The sequence below is a fragment of the Castor canadensis genome, chromosome 8, assembly GCF_047511655.1.
Source record: "Castor canadensis chromosome 8, mCasCan1.hap1v2, whole genome shotgun sequence".
Classification (NCBI taxonomy): domain Eukaryota; kingdom Metazoa; phylum Chordata; class Mammalia; order Rodentia; family Castoridae; genus Castor; species Castor canadensis.
In genome coordinates, this window is record NC_133393.1 from 2,702,040 (window position 1) to 2,726,525 (window position 24,486).

General features: G+C 41.9%; 1 protein-coding gene across 32 annotated transcripts in view; it reads left to right on the forward strand.

Annotated features, from left to right (window-relative positions):
* The window catches only part of Dst (dystonin), a 410,574-nt gene that overhangs the window by 292,502 nt on the left and 93,586 nt on the right, over positions 1-24,486 (forward strand). For 24 of the 32 annotated variants that reach the window (XM_074081831.1, XM_074081836.1, XM_074081834.1 and 21 more), the window contains 13 exons: positions 124-273; positions 1,075-1,308; positions 2,457-2,609; positions 3,805-4,038; positions 4,470-4,736; positions 7,498-8,043; positions 8,936-9,112; positions 15,840-15,963; positions 18,634-18,842; positions 19,429-19,746; positions 20,661-20,827; positions 22,482-22,638; positions 23,503-23,629. In XM_074081831.1, coding sequence (XP_073937932.1) covers positions 124-273; positions 1,075-1,308; positions 2,457-2,609; positions 3,805-4,038; positions 4,470-4,736; positions 7,498-8,043; positions 8,936-9,112; positions 15,840-15,963; positions 18,634-18,842; positions 19,429-19,746; positions 20,661-20,827; positions 22,482-22,638; positions 23,503-23,629 — 2,863 coding nt within the window. The other 8 variants (XM_074081852.1, XM_074081853.1, XM_074081854.1 and 5 more) reach the window with 2 other exon arrangements.

The following is a 24,486-nucleotide window of genomic DNA, read 5'->3' on the forward strand; positions in this document are numbered from 1 at the left end:
ATTTGAGAATTTAGTCGTATGACAAAGTGTTTCGTTTGTTCAACTCTTAAGAAGAATTGCTCTCTGTAGGACTTTGACATTTGGGGAGCAGATAGAAATAAATGCACAATTTTTGTTTTCTAGTCAAAACTAGGAGTTTCCCATGAAGACTTCGTGCATAAACTTACGTCATTCTCAAACTGGATATCAGAGAAAAGCAAGGCTGTGGAGGACGTCAAGACTGAGAATGTTGGAGATGCTGAACATGTAAAGCCAAGTTTGGAGTTTCTGAAGGCAAGTATCACCATAAAAACGACAAAGTCTGTTACAGAACCTATGGGTTTAATAGAAGTGATTAGAAAAATGACTTCTCAAGATTATAATGGATTATTTCCTTTCTTTGTTCATAGTTGACAAACTGCAAAATAATCACAACCTATGAATGCCATTGTGATGTTATCCCAAAAGCTTTATCAAACTCTCACTACCACTGAGTGTTTGCATCTGTATTTATGCATTTATTTATGTATCACTCACATAAATACAGAGGAGCAACAACTCAGTTATATAAAATTACTCACATAAAAGTGTAACATTGTAAGTAGTCTTTGTGTGGTAGTCAATTTTGGCATGAGTGTTTTCCAAGTTCCTAATTTGAACACCATGCTCATAAACATAAATAGGTTCCTTGCCTTAAAGTCAGAAAACTGAAATTCTGACTCATTTCATTCACATTTCAGATTCTCCATTGTCTTGTTAAATGTTCCCCAGTGATGTCGTAATGTCCACGTTTTCTTCCTCTGACATAGAGTTGGATCTTGGCCTTTTGTCAGCGTTTCATTTCAAGTGTGATATGTGAAGCAAAGTTGTAATACTCTTGGAGGGGTTGTTTATCTTTTTATATAATACTAATTATCACCACACTTAAATTATTTGTATTACTAGGTGATAAATAGGTTGTTGATGAATACTGAAAATGTCATTAAACCTTTGAATACCAGATAGAAGAACTTATTTTAGAAATCCATTTAATTGTTAGTGTAAACTTCTCATGGCTTGGCTCTCTGTTGGTAACTTGAACAACTTTGTTCACAGACTGTGTTAAAAGACCTTGGACATACGAAATCTCAGCTGGAGACAACTGCCTTTGATGTGCAGTTCTTCATTTCTGAATATGCACAAGTTCTGTCCCCCTGCCAGAGCAGACAGCTGCTGAGGCTCTTAAATACAACTCAGAAGAGTTTCCTTGATGTGCAGGAATCTGCAGCTGCCCAGGTGGATCTTTTGGAGACTCAGTTACAGCTCGAGCAAGATCTTGACGATCAGAAGGTTTGCCCTTCTTTGTAGAATTGGAATTCTTTGTTTTTACTTTGTCAGTGTGACACTTTAATGCAGATACCCATGCACTGGGCATTAGTGGACAGGATATACTGTAGCATTCCCACAGTGTATATCAATACTGCTTTTCATAATGACCCTCTGATTTCCTTGATTTTCATTTTCGTGACTCTCTAGAACTAATTTTGTTAAGTGAGAGTCTGGATTTTTTTTCCCTAAAAATAGGAAATATGGATGCACTCTGAAATTTCTGGGAATAACTTGATGAACAGAGGGAAGAGAGTGTCTTTCTCCCTGGGCAGTGGTGAGGCACAGCAGCTCAGAGCGAGGGCTCTGGAGCCAGATTTCTTGAGTTTGCATCCCATCTGCTCTCATCACTCATTGTGTGACTGAGAGTAAGCCACTTAACCTTGGGTTTCTTGTTGTTAAATTGGAAATAATAATAGTGCTTATCTGGTACTTTTGTGAGCACTGATCACAGAATTTATATAAAACCCTCAATGAGCTATGTTTACTGTGTCTACAAGATGAATGATCAGTGTATGTAGGATAGGAAAATGAAAATCACAAGTAATGCTATTGACTGATTGGTCTTTTGGAATATTTAGAGTTGTGCTAAAATGCCATACCTAACAGCAATAATGAGCAAAGAAACGGAACACAATTAGCCAGAGTGATTAAGTAAAAGTTTTGCATGCATTGTGCCTTTTATGATTTCATGAAGCACCCAGACATTGTCTCTAGCACGATAACCTGTAAATGCGTATCAAATATGTTAACTTCAAATCATGACTAACTTCTCTTTTGGTGTCCTTTTGCAGAATTAACAGTGTGTGTCGCAGGTTTCGAGAGCTTAAGAAAATGGGATGCTTCTTCCTGTTGGTCAGAAGTTCCATCTCTCACACATATGCATGGGCAGTATCCTGTTGAGCAACTTCATCCAGACATGCTCTCTTTCCTTATATATGGGACATCCTCATTCTGTCTGTCTCTCTTTGCTCAGTGTGTACCCCACTGCTACCATGTTTACAGCATACTCGTAAAAGCTTAGTAGAGGAAGGTTGAAAAGTGTGTTCTATAAGAAACTGTCATATCTGGGGGGCACACACTGAAGATGTTCTGGGTTTTCTCTACTTCAGATTGTGGCAGAGCGTCAACAGGAGTACAAGGACAAACTCCAAGGGATATGTGATCTCCTCACTCAAACTGAAAACCGACTAATTGGTCACCAAGAAGCCTTCGTGATTGGAGATGGCACGACCGAATTAAAGAAATACCAGTCCAAGCAAGAGGTAGAATTCAATTTAGTACTGGCCACTGTACATTCCTGTTAGGTTCAATTACTGTCATTTGGAAGGCAGTTAAGACTGTTGAATAATAGCACTAATTTTAGATTTCCAGAAGCAAGGCATACCTAGAGCTCCAGGCATGACCTTGAAACTTTATATTCAAAGTTAGATTTCCAACTCAAAGCAGGCCAGATTAGAATTTTCTTGACTTTCCTGGTAAGACATTGGGTCTTAAAGGAGAAGACTTCATAATGGAAATACCTATGTGGTGAGTTAAAATTTGAATCCATTTAAAGCCAACCTGCTGCATTGTAAATCAGAAGAAATAGCCATCAGTTTGGAGTCCTTCTCTTTCTTGCTTTTTTTTTTTTTGTGGGACTAGGTTTTGAACTCAGGGCTTCATGCTTACTTGAGTCACACCTCCAGTCTATTTTGCTGTGATTATTTTGGAGATGGGGGGGGTCTCACAAACTATTTTCCTGGGCTGGCCTCAAATCATGATCCTCCCAATCTGAGCCTCTCAAGCATGAGCCAGTAGTACCCCGCAAATAGGATCTCTTTCAATTCAAATACTTCTCCAAAAAAATTGAGGAGACTAAAAGTGTAGAGAAAAATAATATTGAAACTCAAACACAGAAATGCATAATAACAAAGGAAAAGGGTAAAATTAGGAAATTTCCTTTCTCTAGATAGAGAAAGCTGTAAAGGTGAGCCTCCTGGCAGCCATTAAATGTTATAGAGCTTGGTGTTCAGAAGAAGAAAGTATCTTAAGTCACCAGGAGAAATATTTTGTTTTTGATCCTGAGCAATAAATACATATATTTAAAATTCAGTGTGTAGAATATGTATTACTGTGTATTTACAAGAGTTCGTTAATGTGCTTATATAATATAAAAAAAATCTGGCCTATTTGTATGGAGTATATACCAAACACATATATTTTTAGTGTTTTGCAAACTACATCCTTTTGTTAAGCTCACAGTTCTCATGCTTTACTTCAGTGTTAAGATTTCAAATTACTTAATTATTATTACTTAATTATTATCATTGCAACGAAGCAGTTCTGCTGGTTTATAGTCAATATTCTTTTTAAACCACGTGGTTACACTCTCTCTGCACCCTTCTTTTAGAATTACAGTTCTGAAAGAGTTAAATGTGCAATTATTTAATAAAACATTTTTTTCTTCCATGTTATAAGGAGTTGCAGAAAGATATGCAAGGAAGTGCACAGGCATTGGCAGAAATAGTGAAAAACACAGAAAACTTCTTGAAAGAGAATGGTGAAAAGCTATCACAAGAGGACAAGGCTTTGATTGAACAGAAACTTAGTGAAGCAAAGACAAAGTGCGAACAGCTGAATTTAAAGGCAGAACAATCAAAAAAGGAGCTGGATAAAGTTGTGAAAACAGCAATCAAGGAAGAAACTGAAAAGGTGTTTACTCAAATGCATGGCACACTGTTGGTTTGTCAAACATGATTAATGTAACAGCTGCTTGACTTTATTAAGTGATATCAATGGTAGTGAACAATATTTAGGGCCAGAACTGGAATTCTGGGTTCCCAGACATGTACTTGGCCAAATACCACAAAGGGTTTGACGAGATGACTTTGCTTAACGTTTTCTTAAATGTGAAGCAGGTTTGTGAGACTTGGACTTGGGAGGTGATAGTCACTCATCAGTTACAGCTAAAATGTAGGGGTGTGCTTTTGAGAGTAGTAAGTTGCCTTAAGGTTTAATTTCAGTGTGTCCCATTTCCAGGGCATGTCAGTTTTTATCTTTTAAAACTCCCTGAACAGTGACTTTTGGAAACTATTTGAAGTGTGCCTGACCTGTGTCTGTAATTGTGCACCTTCCCTGCCCAGGTTGCAGCCGTAAGGCAGCTGGAAGAGAGCAAAACCAAAATCGAAAGCCTTTTGGACTGGTTGTCAGAAGTTGACAAAGACTCAGAACGGGAGGGGACTAAGCACATGCAGGTCATTGAGCAGAACGGGACCCATTTTCAAGAAGGCGATGGCAAGTCAGAGATTGGAGAGGAGGATGAAGTTAACGGGAACTTGTTGGAAACAGATGTTGACGGGCGCATTGTAACCACGGAGGGGAATCTGAACCAGCAATACCAGAAAGTCAAGGTGTGTTGTTTCAGACATAACACTCTCAAATTTCTTTCCCAGTTCAGGAAAGATAGAAACAATTTGGTACATACCATGCCTCAGTGGCCACAGAGAGGAAAGTCTTTGTTTGCTGGGTTCATTGTTATATCAAACATAAATTACTGTGAAAGCTCTAAGCACATAAAAAATAATGAGAAGTCATTAGGTGTGACATTGTGCATGGATGAAACCGTATTATAAGAAGTTCGTTGTAAAAAGTTAATAGAACTAATGGTTAACATTTCCAGAGCAGTGATGGTGGACCAGCTCTTTCTGTCTTACCTATGTACTCCTCCCAGTTACTGTTTGAGTCTTTGTAACTCACAGAGCTCAGGTAGCTCACCCAGGTTACACCTCTCCTGAGGAGTGGAGTTTGGATTTAGCCTCGTGCTCAGCCACTCTGGTGAAACTCTGGTGTGTTTGCAGACTGGCTTGCCTCACATCCTTGAGCTCAGCTCATCCGGACAGCACAGGCTGTTGGCTGAGAAGATAAATAAAAGCCTTAAAGAAGCTCCCTGTACCGTAGAGGGAAGAGTCAGCACTGCTGCTGCCGTGGAAGCAAAGGCAGCTTTCAAAGAGCCGTTTGTAACAGTGTCACAGCACTGGTGATGTGATCTCAGCATTGACCTTAAGAAAATTTGCAGTTCTGTTTCATTTCCCCTGGAACCTTTGGAACAGGCGGATGTCTATGAGGTTCTTACAGAAAATAGAAATTAAACCACGAGAAGAGTGGGAGGGTTTTACTCTACGACAGTTTGAAGACACCGTCATAGGATCTTACTGTAATTGTCTCCGAAAATGAAACACCTGATGAATTCCCCAAGAGAGTTGATGTGTCAGTTACAAAGGAGTTAGGAAAAGCTGATAACTTGACTAAAGAAGAGAAAAACGTCAGTGAGAGAACTGAAGCATAGCGGTGTCACAGAATAGCGGTTGTTTTAGCCTAGGGTATGGCTGACATTTCTTGCAATCTTTTTACTTCTGTGACTATGCTTAGCGATCCCCTCCCCGCCACTGCTGGTAGAGTAGAGATGACAGAGGCCTGAGCCAGGGATGTCAGCCTTTTGTGGTTATGTCATGCTCGAGGGCAAGCCCTTCCTCTCCTTTAGCCTGAGACCCCTCATCTATGACAGAAAGGGTTCTCTGTATGTCCACCCTGTTACATGAAAAGCCCTTCTGGATGGTAGCATATGAATAAAATTCAAATGCCAAAGACATGGTCTCTGGGAGAAGTTCCATCAGAAATACTCATCTGTGCCCACAGTGTGGCAGGCACTGTTACAGACAGGCTATAGATGTTACTGAGTCTCTCTCGGCCGACCAACTGGAATCAGACTTCTCACTGAATGATTGTCTGGTGCCACTGCTTCTAAGTCCTTTTTGCTTTACTACTCATTTTTACTCAGTCCATCCATGTTCTAGACACTTGGGATTCCCCAGTGAATAGTAAACTCCGTGTCTTGGTGTTCACATACAGTGGGTGGGGATGACACAGTAGACAATAGTTGAGTTACATGGTTGGTTAGAAGATGGTGAGTGCTAAGGGAGAAAGAGTATGGAGTTGGGTAAGAGTGGCAAGTATGGGGCTGGGGCCAGCTTTCATTATTTAAAGAGGGTTGTCAAGATAAACCCCATTGAGAAGATGAGATTTGTGCAAAGACTTAAGGAGATGGGGGGAGGGGGGTTAGCCTAGGGGATATCTAATGAAAGATCTCCCACCAGACAAAGAGGACAGGTGAAGAAGCTCCTGAAGTGTCTACCTGTGTAGGGTGGGGTTGGGGTGGGAACCACAGAGAGGCTGAAGTAGTAGAAAGAGCACTCAGATAATTGGTTCAAGTCCTTTGGCTCCATGGAAGCCTTGGCAAGAAATGTAGACAATTGCTCAGAAGATTTACTATCCTTTTTGCCATACTTGTGTAGTATGTTGGGAGAAGATTCTTAGGGCTGGAAGGAAAAGAAGTGCAGCCTCTGGAGGCGCACCTGCTACCCTGAGGTTGAGACGATTGGTAGCTCTGCACACTGAACTGTTGGCATCACGCCTGCCTGAGAGCTGCCTGTAGCCTTCAGAGTGGGTCTGAATTCCTGGAACATACCAGGCTCTGCAGGAAGCACTTTTTGTGTGCTTTCTTGGGTGTGGTTTCCAGGTCCTGTGATGGGTAGGGAGTCCTCTATGTGCACAGGCAGGAAACAGGTTCAGTGAGACTAAGTATCCCCAGTGTACTCTTACCATGTCAGTTCCTTTTAAGTTCCACTGGGCTTCTCTGTACATTGTTCTCAAAATGTTTTTACAGATTGAAAAATCATGGATTCTTTTTTTTCCTATTTACATGTTTTTCAGGATCATTTCCTAATTAAAAATGTCGTATTTATTTGCTCAATAGTTAGGATATTAGTATTCCCTATTAGTGATTGTAAGGAAGCAGTGACTAATTAGATCATAGATGCTAATTTTAGAATTGGAAGAGAAATATGGTACATTTTTCCCAACTTTCTCATTAACATGTGTCCTATGCAGTTATCTAAGTATTAATGGAGAAGGTGAGAGATTTTCTTAAAAAAACAGAGTTGGGAGCTCCAACACAAGTCTTCTTATTCTGAAACTCACCAGTGAGAGGGGAGCTTTGTACAGGTTGCAAGGGGTGGGAATGCAGCGGACCTGCCGTGGCTCCTTGAGGCCCGGTGGTCCTGAGACACGGGAGACGGGCCAGCTTTCAGCTATGGCCGGTTTGTTTCCACGCAGGCCCAGCACGAGAAGCTCACCTCCCAGCACCAGGCGGTCATCGTGGCCACGCAGTCTGCACGGGCGCTGCTGGAGAAGCAGGGCCATTACCTGGCCCCGGAGGAAAAGGAGAAACTGCAGAGGAACATGAAGGAGCTGAAGGCGCATTACGAGACCGCGCTGGCCGAGGCGGAGAAGAAGATGAGGTTAACGCGCTCCCTGCGGGAGGAGCTGGAGAAGTTTGATGCTGACTACGGTGAGTTCCAGCACTGGTTGCAGCAGTCAGAGCAAGAGCTGGAAAACCTGGAGGCGGGTGCTGACGACTTCGGTGGATTAGCGACCAAGTTGAAGAGGCACAAGAGCTTCTCAGAAGACGTGATCTCTCACAAAGGTGACTTGAGGTACATCACGATGTCAGCAAACAGGGTGCTAGAAGCTGCCAAATCCTGCAGCACGAGAGCCGTCGGCAAGGGTGACCAGGGTCACATCGACACTTCCACGACACACAGGGAGGTCCAGAGCAAGTTGGATCAGGCAACGGATCGGTTCAGGTCTCTCTACTCCAAGGTACTTTTACTTTTTAAGGGGAAGTTGCATCTGTGATTAGTTTCTACTGTGTTCTCTTCACGCATGTTTTGAATTCAGAAGCAAAACCTAAAACCGGATACGGGGGAAAATAGAGCTTCATCTGATTTACTTCTGAACTGGGCGTTTCACGATCAGGAGCCTAAAAGTTATTCAGGAAGCTAGTTTTGACTGAGATTTCCAGGAAACCTTAGCTCTACAAGTCTCTGATACCCAGTTTGACCACTAGGGGGCAATTTTGTGTTAACTCTAAGCAAAAAGAGAGATTTGGGACCTGAAGTTTCCTGTCAGATGGTCTCTTCACATGTACCCGGAGGCTACTTGTCCTACACGTATATTCGATCAGTGTATTATTTCCCATACTTCATGACCAGCAGGCTGTTTTACTTCTTTTGTTTCTGTGGGCACAGAAGAGTCGTGTTTTAATACAAGGGCCTGAGAACACTGTGTGCATGGAGGTACCAGCCTGCAGGAGTGACCCCAGAGCACTTTGACTCCTCCCTTTGCGTCATTTTAATGTGCACCACTGGTCCTCTTCGTGCTAACCATCTGTCCTCCCAGGGAAGTGATTTACTAAGTGCCTGGCAAATCTTTCCATCAAATACATGTCTTCATGCACCACGCGTAAAACTCAGGGAAGGGGCCCAGGAAATCCACCTCTTCTGATGATTCCTTATAAGTATGTTTTTGACTTGATGTAAATCTGGAACCATCTCCTCGTCTGGTAACTTTTTGACTTCCATGTAAAAGAGAAAACTTTAGTTATAACTTTGGTTAAAGTCTGCTTTTTTCAAGTGACATAGGTGCTAGGATTCTCTGACACTCAAGAAAAGAGTGAGCTTTAATCTCCCTTGCCTGCTCTTTTGCTTTTTAGTGCAGTGTTCTTGGAAATAATCTTAAAGACCTGGTGGACAAATACCAGCACTATGAAGATGCCTCCTGTGGGCTTCTTTCTGGGCTCCAGGCCTGTGAGGCCACAGCAAGCAAACATCTATGCGAACCTATTGCCGTGGACCCCAAAAATCTGCAAAGGCAGTTAGAAGAGGCCAAGGTAAGAAAGAAGGAAGGGAGAGAAAGAGAAAAGAGAGAGCAGTCCTTCATGAGTCTTATGAAAGGCTTCCATTGCCCCATACTTATGGGATGTTGTACCCAGGGTCAAGGGACAAAGGATGAGAAAAGTATACCTCTCCCGCCAGGGAGGGTTCTGACTTTATTTCTCCATAGTCCACTAATTTTCCTTGGTTATTTAGCTGGTTTGACGTTACTGTTATTATTACGACTTGTTGCCTATGTTCTAATGCCATCCCCCCACCAACTCCCAGTACTGTCCAGATCACTTTTTTTTAACTTATATTTACTTACCTTATCCACTCTCCCCTCCTTCCTTAGAATTAAGCTGCATAAAGGCAAATGTCTTTGTTTTGTTCATTGCTGTATCCCAGAACTTATAGCACTTACCTGGCCCAGGGTAAGTACTCAGTAAGTGTTTGCTCCTGAATGGACAGGTGGAAAGGAAGAAGGGATGTCCCTGTAATAGTCAGTGTTTTGAAAAGCCAGGATTAGGGTTCCTATTGAATATCTCATAATGAGAGAGATACAGGCTTCTGTTATTACCTAGCTAGCATAGATCTCCAAAATACTACCTGCCCTTTCAGAAATTCAAGCTTCAAGTCATAATCGTGTGACTGTGAAAGTCTCAGCCACACCCGGACTGGCAGAGAACATTTCTATTCTTTTTTTTTTTTTTTTTTTTTTTGGCAGTTCTGGAGTTTGAACTCAGGGCCTTATGCTTGCTAAGCAGGCCTCTACCACTTGAGGCACTCCTCTAGCTCCTCTACTGTTTAAACTGATTTAAAATTATAACATATGGGGAGATTACTCTTTTGAAATATTTTATTCTTACTCAGTGTGACCAATACTTTTGAGTTTGACAGTTTTGGTTCATCGTTGAGCAGCTGGGTAACAGTGGCTTGTTGCTGCCGTAGCTGGGAAGTTAGCACACGCTTGCCAGCTAAGCCTCTGTCTTTCTGAGTTTCATTGCATGTTAGTTGTGGAGTTAAAAACCATCACTGTGCTACTAGCAAGGAACACAGGTGCCCTACTGGGTGAACTTACAGTGGGGTATTACCTGAGACCTATGACTTCTGGCTGGAAGGAGGCTCACTCACAACGAGGCAAATATGGCAGTCCTTAAGGGGATGCTCGCAAAGGGTCAGAGGAGGGAAAAGAGGGACAGGAGGTAGAGAAAGTGGCAGCACTGCTTCTTTCTGGTCCCGCAAAGGCACCTCCTAGGTTGGGTCAGCCTCCTTCCTTCGGTGCACATCTTCAGGCCTGGTTTTTGGTTTGTTTGTTTTTGTTTTCTTTCCCACAAGTTCAAGAAGTTTTTATTCCGCTTAATTATGTGTTCAAGGGCAGCAGGTGTGGTGGGGGCAGAGCAGGTACTATAACATTGAAGGCCATTATTTTGGTAAGAAATGCCAGGGGTTTCAAGTAGGAACCTAAGTATTTTTAGTGTAGGGAAGTGTAAAAATCAGAAATAACAACTTTTGGGTTAGGTCTGTATTAGTAAATGATTATATCCTGTAAAAAAGTAATTTTTATGTAATGGGAGGGAGTGGAAGAAGAAGAAGAAAGAAAAAACACAAAGAATGACTTTAGGACAGGAAAGTTTACGTGAGCACTGCAGAAGGCTCCTCTAGTCCTACGGTAGACAGAGAAGGAGGAAAAGGCCGCTCTCCAAGGAGAATGAATTCTACGTAAGCCGCAGCCTATGCTTTTAAAAAGGTGAATGTGGAGCTGAAGTTGTTTCTGACCTATGCAAGTCTTTTCCTCACAGGTGAGCTCTGTAGTGAGGACGAATTTTTATGAGGATTAGGTATTCTCGGTTTCTTTGTTTCTTTCTTTTTTGTACTGGGGATTGGACCCAGGGCCTTGTGCATGCAGTGCAAGAGCTCTCACTTGAGCCGCACCCTAAGCACTGCCCTTTGCATTTCGTCTTGCTGACTCTGCTGGGGCTTGCCTGTAACTCCTTCCTCTGCCTGCCTCCACAGAGGCTGGGATGACAGGCATGTGCCATGACACCCAGCTTTTTACTAACCGGACTTGACAGTTACTTATTTTCCTTTGAAAAATAATATAAGCACATGAGACCGTCAGAAAAAAATCAGTCCTTCCTACATTTAATGTTCTCACTTCCACTTACATGCTGCCGTTTACTAAAGGCTACTTTGGGTGTCCCCTTAGGTCATTTGGGTATTTCTGTCCAGTAGCGTGCTGTTACTAGCATCGTTAGTCACAAAACTGTTCGCCATGTTGTAGTTTGACACCGCTGGAGTACAGTGACACTCCTCAAGATTCCCTTCCAGGGAAGTCACTAGGTAAAACAGGACTTCAGCCTCAGATGAGGTGCTGGGGACACTAAGGAGAGCCTGAAGGCCTGGGTTTGGAGCCAACCAGGGGCCAGGTCACACTGACCTAAGATGTCCACCTTGCATTGATCACTGGGTGGTGTTAAGTCAGGAGACTTCTGTGCACTGGACAAGTGCACAGAGCTTTGTAGGTTTCAGCCTTTTCTGGTGCAGCCAAGGCAACCAAGGTCACAGCCTTGGAGTACTCTCTGTCAGTTTCATTGGAAATCATTCAAGACAGTATCAGGCACACATTTGCATACTTTAATTTGCAAGTTTTTCTTCCAAAGTAGTATTATACACCACTATCATTAAATTATAATCTTACACAAATTAAAACTATTTACTATTTTAAATGTAATTACAGAGAATAACACCTGTGATTTTTGAAGGGGAAGAGGTAAAGAAAAGATACTTCTTTTATAATCCATTCCAAAGTTTTAAGATAATAGGTAGGGCCTGTATGGTATTGGAGTTTTTATAGGACCATAACAGCTTTCACGTGTGCTTGAGTAAACATTTGTGTGCTGGCCCATTGCTAGAGTTTATGACGCCCTTCCCCTGTTAGGAACTCATGTTCTAAAGGAAAAAAAGGTGGGGCGAGTGCCCTTCACTTCAGTTCATCTTCTCAGTAACCATGTAATGAAATAAGTTGTCCATATGACTTGGACCTAGTCTGGTTCTGGGTACAGTTTGTGTCTTGAGGGATTTCTTCCACTTTATGTAACTCAGCCTCTGAGAGAATTTCCCGAACACATGCACTCTGGTGTGGATTCCTTGGCACCTCGAAATGATCACACAGTCTGGTATTCGGGTCACAGATTCCAGAATGGCCTTAGCTTGGTGGGCCTTTTGACTTGTATGCAGGCTGTCTGTGTGTTCTCAATTTATTATGTTTTAAAAATCACTTGAGATTTTTGCCATTAGTGTAGGCATTTATTTTAAACAATAATTGTAAATAATGCTGAAACAGAAGTGAACCTTTTTAGGTCTTACACTTAATCACTCCACTTATTTATTTATTCCAGAAACTTTTATCAAGGCTTGCTATATGACAAGCCTGGGCAAAGGTTGGATAGAAGAAAGCTGAATGGGATGGATTTGTAGTTCTCAAGAAGGTTACAGGTGGTAGAAGAGACAGATAAATGGAATATTACTCACGGGGTATTCATGAGACCTCCAGAGAGGAGGTTGTGGGGAGAGCTAGGGAAGGCGTCCTGGCTGAGCTTAAAGGGTGGGATATGAGAAGGCTGAGGAGGACAGGCTTGGGGTGTGGGGGACGGGAATAGACTGCATGGGAAGGTTGGTGTGGAGAGATGTGGAAGACACTGGGTGCAGCAGGAGCAAGTAACTAAGAACACTGTTGCTGGACATTTCTGGAACTGGAAGTAGAAAAAGATGAGCTTGAAGATAGAATGAGGGAACCGACTTCATTGGATCCTTTAGAGTTGCTTGAATCTTAGCTTCTGTTATGAAGAGAAGTTGTTGAAAGATTTTAAACAGAGTGGCATATGGTCAGATATGTATCTTAGATAAAACACATTAAGGATTGTATTAGGGAAGCCGTTGGAGGCAGAAGCACAGGTAGGAGTCTTTTCACAGTAATTCACGTGCAGGATTATCCATGGCCATCCAGAAATGCACAGACAGAAGTCTGATTTTGAAAAAAATGTTAAGCAGGTAAAATTGTTAGGCCATGATGTTTTTTGCATGTGGAAAAAAGGAGTAAGAAAGGCTAGGTGGAGCTCAGGTTTAGTACCTGGGAAACTAAGTGTCATCACCGGAGGAAGTACAGGTGTGGGGAGTGATTGGATGTATTCAGAGTTAGCTTTTTTGAGTTTTAAGGTCACTGTTTATAACCAGATGGAAACATTCAAGAAGCAGTTGGAAACCCGGGCCTGTGGCCAGGAATGAGTTCATCCCTAGTTACACGTATGGGACTTTGAAATCTGAACGCAGCACTGGGAAGGGGGCTCAGGAACCTTAGTGAAACCAAAGCCAGGCGTAGGGCTGGTGTAGCCAGTCAGCTCACCTGGGTAGAGGTCTGTCAGGGGTGTTAGGAACACGGGGTCGACTTCCAGGATGCTCACCTATGGCTCCTGCCCCTACCTCTTTTTCTCTTCAGTCCCACGGTTGATCTGGACCTGCTCACTCAGGACCCCCAGGGTCTCTGCAGCAAATCCAAGAGCTTCCTGATCTTTTGGTTTTCATTATGCTTTTTGAACCAGCTGGCACTGTAAACCATTTCCATAGGCTTTGGTTATAGCATTACTTGTGTCCATTTCCACTGTTTTGATCACATTTGTTCTTTCTCTCCTCCCGTCACATATGTGTCCTCTGTGAGCCTGCATAATTCTCTGTTGTGTCCTCTAGCCATCTCCTCATGGACCCTGACTTCCAATTCTTGCGTTCAAGTCGTCCCCGCCCCCACCCCGTTGTCAGCTTTGCTCTTTCTTTCTGAAGAATGAAGTCCTCAGGGCACTTGGAAGTCATAGCTCTGAAACAACTCCTTTGCTCCTCAACTTGCTCTTTCTTTCTTTTTTTTTTTTATTTTTATTTTATTCATATGTGCATACAATGATTGGGTCATTTCTCCCCCCTTCCCCCCGCCCCTTCCCTTACCCCTCACTACCCAGCAGAAACTATTTTGCCCTTATCTCTAATTTTGTTGAAGAGAGAGTATAAGCAATAATAGGAAGGGACAAGGGTTTTTGCTGGTTGAGATAAGGATAGCTATACAGGGAGTTGACTCACATTAATTTCCTGTGCATGTGTGTTACCTTCTAGGTTAATTCTTCTTGAACCAACCTTTTCTCTAATTCCTGGTCCCCTTCTCTGTTGGTCTTAGTTGCTTTAAAGTATCTGCTTTAGTTTCTCTGCGTTGAGGGCAACAAATGCTATCTAGTTTTTTAACACCTAAAAAACTTGCTGTTCTTGTGTTCACAAGTTCTCTTAGTTACCTGGACTCAAACCTTAGACTACGTCTCTGCTTTCCCATCCTCTGTTCCTGGCCTCTGGAGAGGTGCTAGCTCATAGAACATTCTGTGATGATGGATGTGTACTGTCACCTGCTCTGTCCAGGATGCTGGCCCCTAGACACTGGTAAAATGTGGCCAGTGCAACTGAGGAATTGAGTTCTTAATTTTATTTGACTTCAATTTAAAGATCGTATATAGTAGTGACAAGCGTATCAGGCAGTGCAGCTTTAGGTGATGTGACCAAGGCCTTCTGACCCTTCCTAACCCTATAACTAACTTAGTTTTCCAGTCCAGGTGGCCTGGGTAGAGGAGCTGTCCTCAGTCTCAGTGGTCCTCACTGCTTTGACACTGCTACAGTTCCTCCTCCTGGGACTTCTGCTCTGTCCCTTTCCCACTGAGTTTTTCCTGTTCACTGCTATGAACTTAGCCTTCCTGTAGGACAGCCCTTGTAGGACGATCCTCACTCAGCACATTACTCTGTGACATTATATAATTCCCCATTGCCACCACATTACATGTCCAGCCCTTAACCCAACCTTTGAGGCCTTTCCAGCCCTGATTCTATTTATTCGCTGTGCACATTCTCAAACTGGATGGGACTTTCCCTGCCTATGGCAATTTTTCTGCCCCATCTTTGTGCCTTCTGTCTCTTCTGTGAGGAGATGCTTCCCTTCTGCATTTTCCCAACTTTGTTTGGGACTCCTCACATTGCCATCATCATTGCCGTGGTCCTCACTCCCCTCCCTGATTTCTCTTTCTTCCAACTTTCAGTCACATTTTCCTCTCTCACTTCGGGCATTCGTCATTTCCTGCCTTAGACCAGAAGAGTCCCATGAGTCCACTTCACATCGGTTTTACTTTTGCATTTTTCACAGAATGTAGCAAGCCTTGTTGAATTTTTAGCTATTCAGTCACAGAATTAACAGAAAAAATGACTCAATATTAAGTCAATACCTACTGACATGAAAGTCCTTAATTACCTCCTTACCTAAAGTAAGAAAGAGTCCCAAAGATTTTTTTTTTTTTGGTCTGGGTTTGGGTTTGGGTTTGGTGGTAATACAGGTATTGAAGCCTACAGGTGGGGCTTATGGAAGAATGTAGGCTACAGTAAGAGGGTTATATGGTCAAGAATCAGCAAAATCATTATGAATGTACACTCAATAATTTTAGGACTGAAGTTGTTTTATGAAGTTGTTTTATGTGGCCTCTTTCTGTCTAGTACTACCTTATTCTAAGAACTCCAGAGAAAATTTACTATGATGAAAGTTTGTAGTGTGTAGTGCTTACTCTGTCCAATTGACCTTTGTCTTATTATAAATAATTTTTCCATATTGGAAAAAAAATCAATGATGTAGTCCTCTTGAGAACAACTGAAAAGCATTTGATCCCACAGGCTCTGCAGGGACAGATATCCAGTCAGCAGGTGGCTGTGGAGAAACTGAAGAGAACGGCTGAAGTGCTTTTAGATGCCAGAGGATCCTTGCTTCCAGCCAGGAATGACATCCAGAAAACACTGGGTGAGAGATTCTTTTCGTTTGTTTCCTGTCTCACAGATAAATTCTAAATGAAGACACTCTAATGGATTAGAGAAAATGTTCCTAAGCATACCTTGTATCATCTGTTACCTTGCTCTGTGAAGTGATCATGTGAATCTGGGAGTTATTACATACTTCTGTGTGTGAGTGCGTGAAATCAGAATTTTCCACAGGAGATGATTAGACACACATTTCCCTCCAAATGGAGCATGAATAAAGTCTGGGTAAAAGAATGGAGCCTTACCCTGCTGCAGAAGGAAACTCTTTTCCGTTCTTACAGACAGACATTCAAACATTTCAGATCATGCACCCCTCTCAATAAAGCTGGCCACTGTATATGTGCATTTTAGTGCATCATTGTATCAAGTGTATTGTTATTATAAACACAAAATGCAGAATTTGAGGCCTGAATGGGAGTTCTCACATGTTGTATCCCAGCGCACCGACTTGTAAATCCACATTGGAAAGCACTCCTGCAGGGACTTTGGCTTAGAGGTTTGAAGAAGGAAGAATATCCTCATTGGATTTCGGTTATTTGAAGAGGCATTTTGCCCATTGTTAAGCGTTCATAGTCTCATTTCTAGTTTAAATTTCATGTGTTAGTTAAGACTTTGCTTCTTTCTTTCAACACTTTCTAGGAATGTGTGACTCTATTTAGGATACAGAGGAGTTTTTCTAAGATCTTTCTGACTTCCAAGGAAAACAACTACTTTTTAAAAATAAGATTCTTATAGTAGGTTTGGTTTTGTACCATTTTAGTCACTAAAGTCTTCCCAAATAGAAGACAGGTGCAGGGTGAGGTGGAAGAAGAGACACAGATTCCTTGTAGCCTCAGAGCCCACTGCCCTCCTGGGGCCTCCCTGTGTTCTGCTCCTTCAAGCTCCCAGAACTCAGTGCTCTCAGGTTCTTGTGGAGGTGGTGTTACATAGATGTGATTGATTACATCACAGACCAATAAGTATCAATTTGACCTTCAACCCCCTGCCTTTGTGAGGATCAGAGCAGAACTGAAAGTTCCAATACGTCAGCTCCTCTGACAGCCAGACCCATCCTGCAGCTCCCATCTGGGAAATTGTCAAGAGTCACCTCACCTGATACGAGCAAAAGATGCTCCCATCACCCAGGAAATGGCAAAGGTCTGAGGAGCTGTGTGTCAGGAACTGGAGTCCAAGATCAAATAGCAGAACAAAGATTCTTCTAGTGCTTCTTATTGGTCAGGAAATTACTAGGACATTTAAGAGCTCTATGTTAGGAACCCTTGGTCAGAGACCAAGTGTGTATTGCCTATTAAGTCACAAATACTGTCACATTTTGGGTTAGGCTTCAGCATCTGCATTTGGGAGGACACAGACATCAGTCCATAGCCAGAAGTAGCACTTGCAGTGTGAATTATATGAAAGTACCTAACTTTGCTTGGGAAGTCATGTGTCATGGCTGGACAGACCACTGATGTCACCTATCCTGCTGAGGCTCGGTGCTGGCCAGTTCAGCGGCTCATGTGCCAATCAGGCTGCAAGTCAGAGTGACCACTCTTGAGACTTTCAACAGGGCTCAGACTGGAACCTGCCAGTCTGTGTTCATTCAGTGCCATCTCAGTGTTCACCCAGTTTTCTCCTGGGCTTCCTTGGGCTTTAGTCACAGGGACACGGCTATCTCTTCATTGAAATGTAAACCTCTCAGTAGTTTGTCAAGCTACTTTCTTGGGATGTAGTTTTTACAACAATCAAAAAAAATACATTTTTTGTTTGTCTGCAGTACTGAGGTCTTGAACTTGGCCTTGTACTTGTCAGACAGGCACTCTGCCACTTGAGCCATACCCCCAAGCCTTTTTTTTTTTTTTTGCTTTAGTTATTTTTCAGGTAGAGTCTCCTGGTTTTGCCCAGGGCTGACCTCAGACTGTGACCTCCCCCATAGTTGGGTTTACAGTCTTGTACCATCACATCCGGCATACTGATTGAGATGGGAGTCTCTCTAACTTTGTCTGGACTGGCCTCAAACCTCAGTCCTCTTAGTCTCCACCTCCCAAGTAGCTGGAATTAGGTATGAGTCATCTTGCCTGGCACCTATTTTCTTAATTCATTTGCGCCTTTCGGTTTCTGTATTTGAGAGCTTTCTTTGGTTATGAAGGATGACGAAAGCTTAGCCCATGGATATAACAGAGTGACTGAGAGGGAGAGGGATTATTTTTATATAGAGAGGTCACTTGCTGATAAATCTATTTAACTATGCATTGTCTCTTGGAAATATGTATATGACTCACTTTCCCCCTACAGTTAGTTATCAATAAGCATCCTAATTCAGAATATCAGATTGAGTCCCAGTATATAGTTTAGCCATTTGCTATTTGGACCAGTCTTTCATCTCTGGAACAACTCAAATGTTTACGCATCTAAAACTGTCTTTCCAAATGCAGATGATAGGAATATTAACTTCTTTTTCAAAATGTCCACTTTTTGTTTTCCAGTAGCTTCTTTCTTTATTTTCTAAGGTTTTAGGTGGTGATCTGATCACGCATTGTGAATTTATCATCTAAACATCCTTTTCTCTTTTTTTTAGTTCTTGTATGGAAGCTTTACTGTCCACCCTGGTATGTTTTGAAAAGAAATGGGGCAAAGAGAACTTGTGCTGACATTGTCTGCTTGTTTGAACTAGATGACATCGTCGGGAGATACGAAGATCTTTCCAAGTCTGTCAACCAACGGAACGAAAAGCTCCAGATGACCCTGACTCGCTCTCTGAGTGTGCAGGACGGCCTGGATGAGATGCTGGACTGGATGGGAAGTGTGGAAAGTTCCCTGAAAGAACAAGGCCAAATGCCCTTAAACTCTGCAGCTCTTCAGGATCTCATCAGCAAAAACATTGTGAGTGACATTTTATTTAAAAAGAAAAAATATTTCCACTTACAGTTGAAACAGTTACGTATCACCAAGGGTAGGCAGCACTAAATAAATTTAAAGATATGGAAAAAGAGATATTTCCTGGACATAACCATGTGAAAAGTTGTATTGCACAAACTTAGCTATGTCAAATGATTTTTCCGTGAAAGGGCTTTTCATGTTTTTCATGAATATTATTGCTTATAGAGGGCTTCTGCATACATTGAGCCCTCCCTTGGTTATCATTGGTTCAGTCAGTTGCACATAAGGCCTGACAGATCTGTCCTGCTGTTGTCTAGCTTTTCAAAAATTAGAACCATGGCTAATCCCCGGCTCCACTGGATCCCAGGGGTGGCTGAGTGGCTGCAGCCCCTGCCTCTTTGAAGTAAGCGTCTGGCTGGTCTCCAAAGTCCCTTGAAAAAAGATTTGGGGTGGGATTCCTCCAGGGACAAATCAGGCGTGTCATTCAGTTCCAACAAGCTTATATTGTTAGGAATAGTGATTAAAAACAACTCGGTGGCATTGCTGTAAACATTGCTATTAAATGCGTGCAATATTTGGCTTATTTCAGATGTTGGAACAGGATATCGCAGGGCGTCAGAGCAGTGTAAATGCCATGAATGAAAAGGTGAGGACATTTATGGAGACAACGGATCCATCCACTGCTTCCTCGCTGGAGGCGAAAATGAAAGACCTGTCCGTCCGGTTTTCAGAAGCCAGTCACAAACACAAAGAAAAACTTGCCAAAATGGAGGAGCTAAAAACCAAAGTTGAACTGTTTGAGAAGCTCTCAGAAAAACTCCAGACGTTTTTAGAAACAAAAACTCAGGCTGTGACTGAGGTAGACATGCCAGGGAAAGATGTTACCGAACTGTTTCGGCATTTGGAGGTGAGTCCCTGAATCTTAATCTTGAAATAGGGCTGAGCGAGTAGATTGACAAGGAGACAAGATCATGCATTTACTGGCAGGATTATAAGTAACACGTGTCACTTTAACTGTTTATGTATTGATAAGAATTTACATTTGCCTCCTTTAAAAATCTCAACCCCCACCAGGGTGTGGTGGTGCTCTCCAGTAATCCCAGCTATGTAGGAGGAGGAGGCAGGAGGATCTTGAGTTCAAGGCCAGCCTAGGCAAAGTTGATGAAACACTATCTCAAAAACAGAATAAAAACAAAAGGATAACAAGTAGTAGCGTGCTTGCCTATCAAGTATGAAGCCCTCGGTTCAATTCCCGGTACTGAAAAAAAAAGTCTCAAACCCTGTCTTCTCCTTGAACCTTTGCCTGTTCAGCACAGTACCATTCATCATGCCTGTCACCTTACATGCCAGAAACTTCAGTGAGAGAACAGAGAGCACATTTTAAAATTTAAAGTTTGCTGTGTTCTCTTTCAAGCAGCCTACTTGCGTATTTACGGTATTTAGAGTGGTAATCATAGGTAATCCATTCTTTTGTGAAATTCTAAATAGAGCCTTTCTGTTCTCACACATACCTCAGGGTGGAAAGCCATTTTGAAGATCTGGCAGCATCTATCTTCTTCTTCTTTTTTTTTTTTAAGATATTAGGGTTTGAACTCAAGGCCTCTCTCTTGCTAAGCAGGCGCTCTCCTGCTTGAGCCACTCCACCAGTCCTGTTTTGTGTTGGGTTTTTTTCAAGATAGGGTCTCAAGAACTATTTGCCCCAGCTAGTTTTAAACCACAATCCTGATCTCTGCCTCCTGAATAGCTAGGATTACTGGTGTGAACCACTGGCGCCCGGCTTGACAACATCTCATGTTGAGTAAATATCTAAATGCTTCCCAGGAATCAACTTCTGAGTTCATAGAACACAAGAAGGACCTTGAAGCTTTGCATAGTCTCCTGAAGGAGATATCCAGCCATGGCTTACCAGGTGATAAGGCTCTGGTTTTTGAAAAGACAAACAACTTGTCAAAGAAATTCAAAGAAATGGAGGATACCATCAAAGAAAAGTAAGCACCACTTAAAATTGTATTTTATTACACTGACACTAATTAGATGAGTTGCTTTTATTTCCTTGTGTAGGTAACTGAAACAATTTCAAAGACTGGAAAACAAATACAGGGCTACTTACATATTTTTTATATTTTGATATTTTTTGCTATTAAAATTGCATGTTATTTGCTAAAATACTGAGGAGGAAACCTCAATGCTGCTTCTACAAAAGTGGAAATCATTCTGTAAGAAAAATGGCGGTGGTGGGTTGTGTATTCCTGAAAATGATTTAAATGCACTATAGTCTCTGAAGTCTTTGGCAAAGATCACATTTTTATTTGCAGAGACAGAAATAACCTTGAGAGATAGCTTGGAGTTCTTTGCATTCTGGGCTCTATTCAGAAGCTAAGCATAATTTCAATAGTTCTTAATGGCTTTTAAATATATTTGTTTACTTTTTAAAGAATATGAGTTGGGGTAGTAGAGTGGCTCAAGTGGCAGAGCCCTGGCCTTGGAAGCTCAAGGTCCTGAGTTCAAACCCCAGTACTACCCAAAATAAAACAAGAGTAGACAAGCCATGAGTCCAAGAAAAAAACAAGATAGTGACCCTAACTTGAACTAAAATGCAGTACAGGGATAAGCCTGTGGCTGAGTTGCTTGCGTTTCTGATCTTATGTTTAGAATATACATCCGATCTTGGAAGAGCTTATGTGGAACACCCAAAAAGATAGAAACTAGTCATTCTTTTTCAGTTACTTTTCTTTATTTCTTCAGAACTCTCTTTGTAAAACTTTTAGGTGCTGTTGGTACTGCCCACAGAGCTGTATTTCCCGCCAGGTCCTATAATATTTAATTCTTACTGCACACAGGAAACGCTCATGGTTCTCTTAGGTGATTCTAGGCTATGTTTTCTTTCAAATGGGTCCAACTTTAAAGCCATGTAGTCATCGTCAGTCCAGCTGCACACATTCTTATCTGCCAGCATTGCAGACACTCACACGTGTGCATGTGTCATCCACATGCTAGATGCAGCAGTCCTCACAGTCACAAGCTGGGTTCCCACGCTCCTTCCATGGTGTTGAGCGGACAGAAAGATCCACAGAGCTCCCCATGGAGCTCCCTCAGTCTGTATAGGGGAGCATTCATTAAAACTCCAGTCACCAGGTTTCATCTCATTTTGAGAGACTTAAATATCATCTCCCAAAGCACTGAGTTTTACCAAATGTCCCTCAGTGTGACTGCAGTGTTGTGTAGAAACCACTAGGCAGCTTGCTGCTTTTCTCTTGTAGGTTGTGTGTAAAAGTTTCCCCTCTGGTTTTGCCTGCTTGAGTTAAGCATCATATAGAATGGACAGAGCAAAGCTCATTGAATCCAAACAACACTAAAACTGTTTCTGTAGCAGTAGAGTTTATGTAGTGTTAGGGAATGCCAGTACCCATGGGCTGCAGGCTTCTCCATCTGTGAACTGTGCCTGAGAAAGAGACAAATAGTCATTTAGCTACTTTCCCTTGCCACCTAAGAACCCTTTCCTCCATTGTCAAAGGCTTAGATTGTGCATGCAAGGTGTTTGTTAGTAGTAAGCCCAATATGGTAATAATAATTGCTTAGTAATTAGCTTTTTACAACATCTCCTTTTGTAGCTGAAATCCTGGTCTGATTTTTGTTAACTAGGAAAGAAGCTATAACTTCTTGTCAAGAACAGCTGGATGCCTTCCAAGTCCTTGTTAAATCATTGAAGTCATGGATAAAAGAAACAACAGAGCAAGTCCCCATTGTACAGCCATCTTTTGGGGCAGAGGACTTAGGAAAATCTTTGGAAGAAACTAAGGTGACTCATTCTGTCTAACACTAATTTTTATTTGCCAGTATTTGTAGTAAAAAGTAGTTCCTTTTTATCTAAAATCATGTAAGATGGATCTTCATATAGTGGAGGTTTTGATGGCTTTTGAAAATCATGACATGGGGTAAATGAATCCTTTGAGGAGGGATGTAAACTTTCAGTTAATTTTTTTTAATGTGTTAATTGAGTTGAGATCTCTACTTAGTTTCAGTTATTTTTGACACCATTCCTTAGAGTAGTAAGTTAAAGATCTGTCTCTTCACTTCAGAATTGGACTCTAGCTTGCAAATATCACTGTAGCCAGTACTTGAAGATAAAGTTGTGTGTCCTACACAAGCAGTGCACAGGTCCTCTGTCATCTGACTCAAGTCAGAAACTATGGCCAGTTATGGCAATTTTTATTCTCCAAACGTGTGGAAGTGTCTGTTTTTTTAAAATCCATTGAAGTTTTCATGATTAAACTCGCTGTGAAATAGAATTCTGAGTTCCCACATATTTAATTTTGTTTCTGGTACATCTCATCCTGTGCATGGCCATTGCCTGGTATGCTCCTACAGGCTTACAGTTGACAGTTGCTTTGGAACCCAAGGCAGCAGGGTCCAGCCTGACTTCCACCCAGCCTGGGAGCAGAATACAGAATGGGCCACAGCTCCCTGCTAACAGTGTTAACAGTCAGTCACCTGGACTGTGGGACCAGACAGGAATGGTACCTCTTTCTTCCACCTACTCCTCCACAAATCAGGGTCCACAGTCAGTCATTATTGCTTCAATATATGTGTAAAAATTATATTGTAATGTGCAACTTTGAAGGTATTAAGAAGGCTGAAAAATAATGTGTTTTTATATCTCAAGAAATTACAAGAACAGTGGAGTATAAAAGCACCAGAGATTCAGAAAGTCAACAACAGTGGGATCTCACTATGTAACCTAGTGAGTGCTGTGACTACCCCTGCAAAGGCAATAGCAGCAGCTAAATCAGGTATGTGCTTTATGTACATGACATAACTGTGAGAACTGGCTCTGCTTTTGTTAACTTTGTATATATGGGTTTAGGCTAGCAGATAAAATAACCTAAGAAATGCAAAAGTAAAGTGACAAGAAAGATGGCCCTCATAAGCACACTAAAATCTATCACAGAAAAAGCATCTTTACTAATCTAGTGTCAGATCCCTCTAGTGTTTCATTGTCATTAAATACCACAAACAAAATGTATCCAAATTAGTATGTAAGAATAAGGGATGTGACACTGGGAAACGGAACAGATTAGATTCCAACTTTTTTGCCTCTTAATTAAATGGAGATACTGAAATTCTGTTTGAAGTACTTCTGTTCTCACTGTAATACTTGATAAAGAAACGAGCCTAGTACCCTGGAAAGACGTGAGGGAGGGAGATAGGCTCTTCCCTGTAGAGTGGACCTGTCTTATATATTCTGTGCATTATTCCCAAGGAAACCATTGTGCAGCATGTTAGTTCACAAACCTGCATCACACCCCAAGTCATGGCTGAGCCACACTTCTCAGCCACAGGGGAGTCCTGTGTGAATGTTGACTCTAAACTAAGTCATGGGCGTAATGTTTAGGTGAAAACATACAGTAGCAAGATTTTTTTTTTTAATACAAGAATAGACAGAAGGCAGATCGCACATCTTTGTTCTGAGAGTTATCTAGTCTGACCAGGTCTCCAGCTGCCCCTATTGTGAGACCCACGTTCCAGCTGGGCTTTTCTCACAACCATTTCTTCCAGTCTGTTAATCCCATTTTGGGGACACCCATGTTATATGCTGTAATGACCTCTCCTTCCTCTTCTAATCTAATTTCCTGAGATGTCAGGTTTT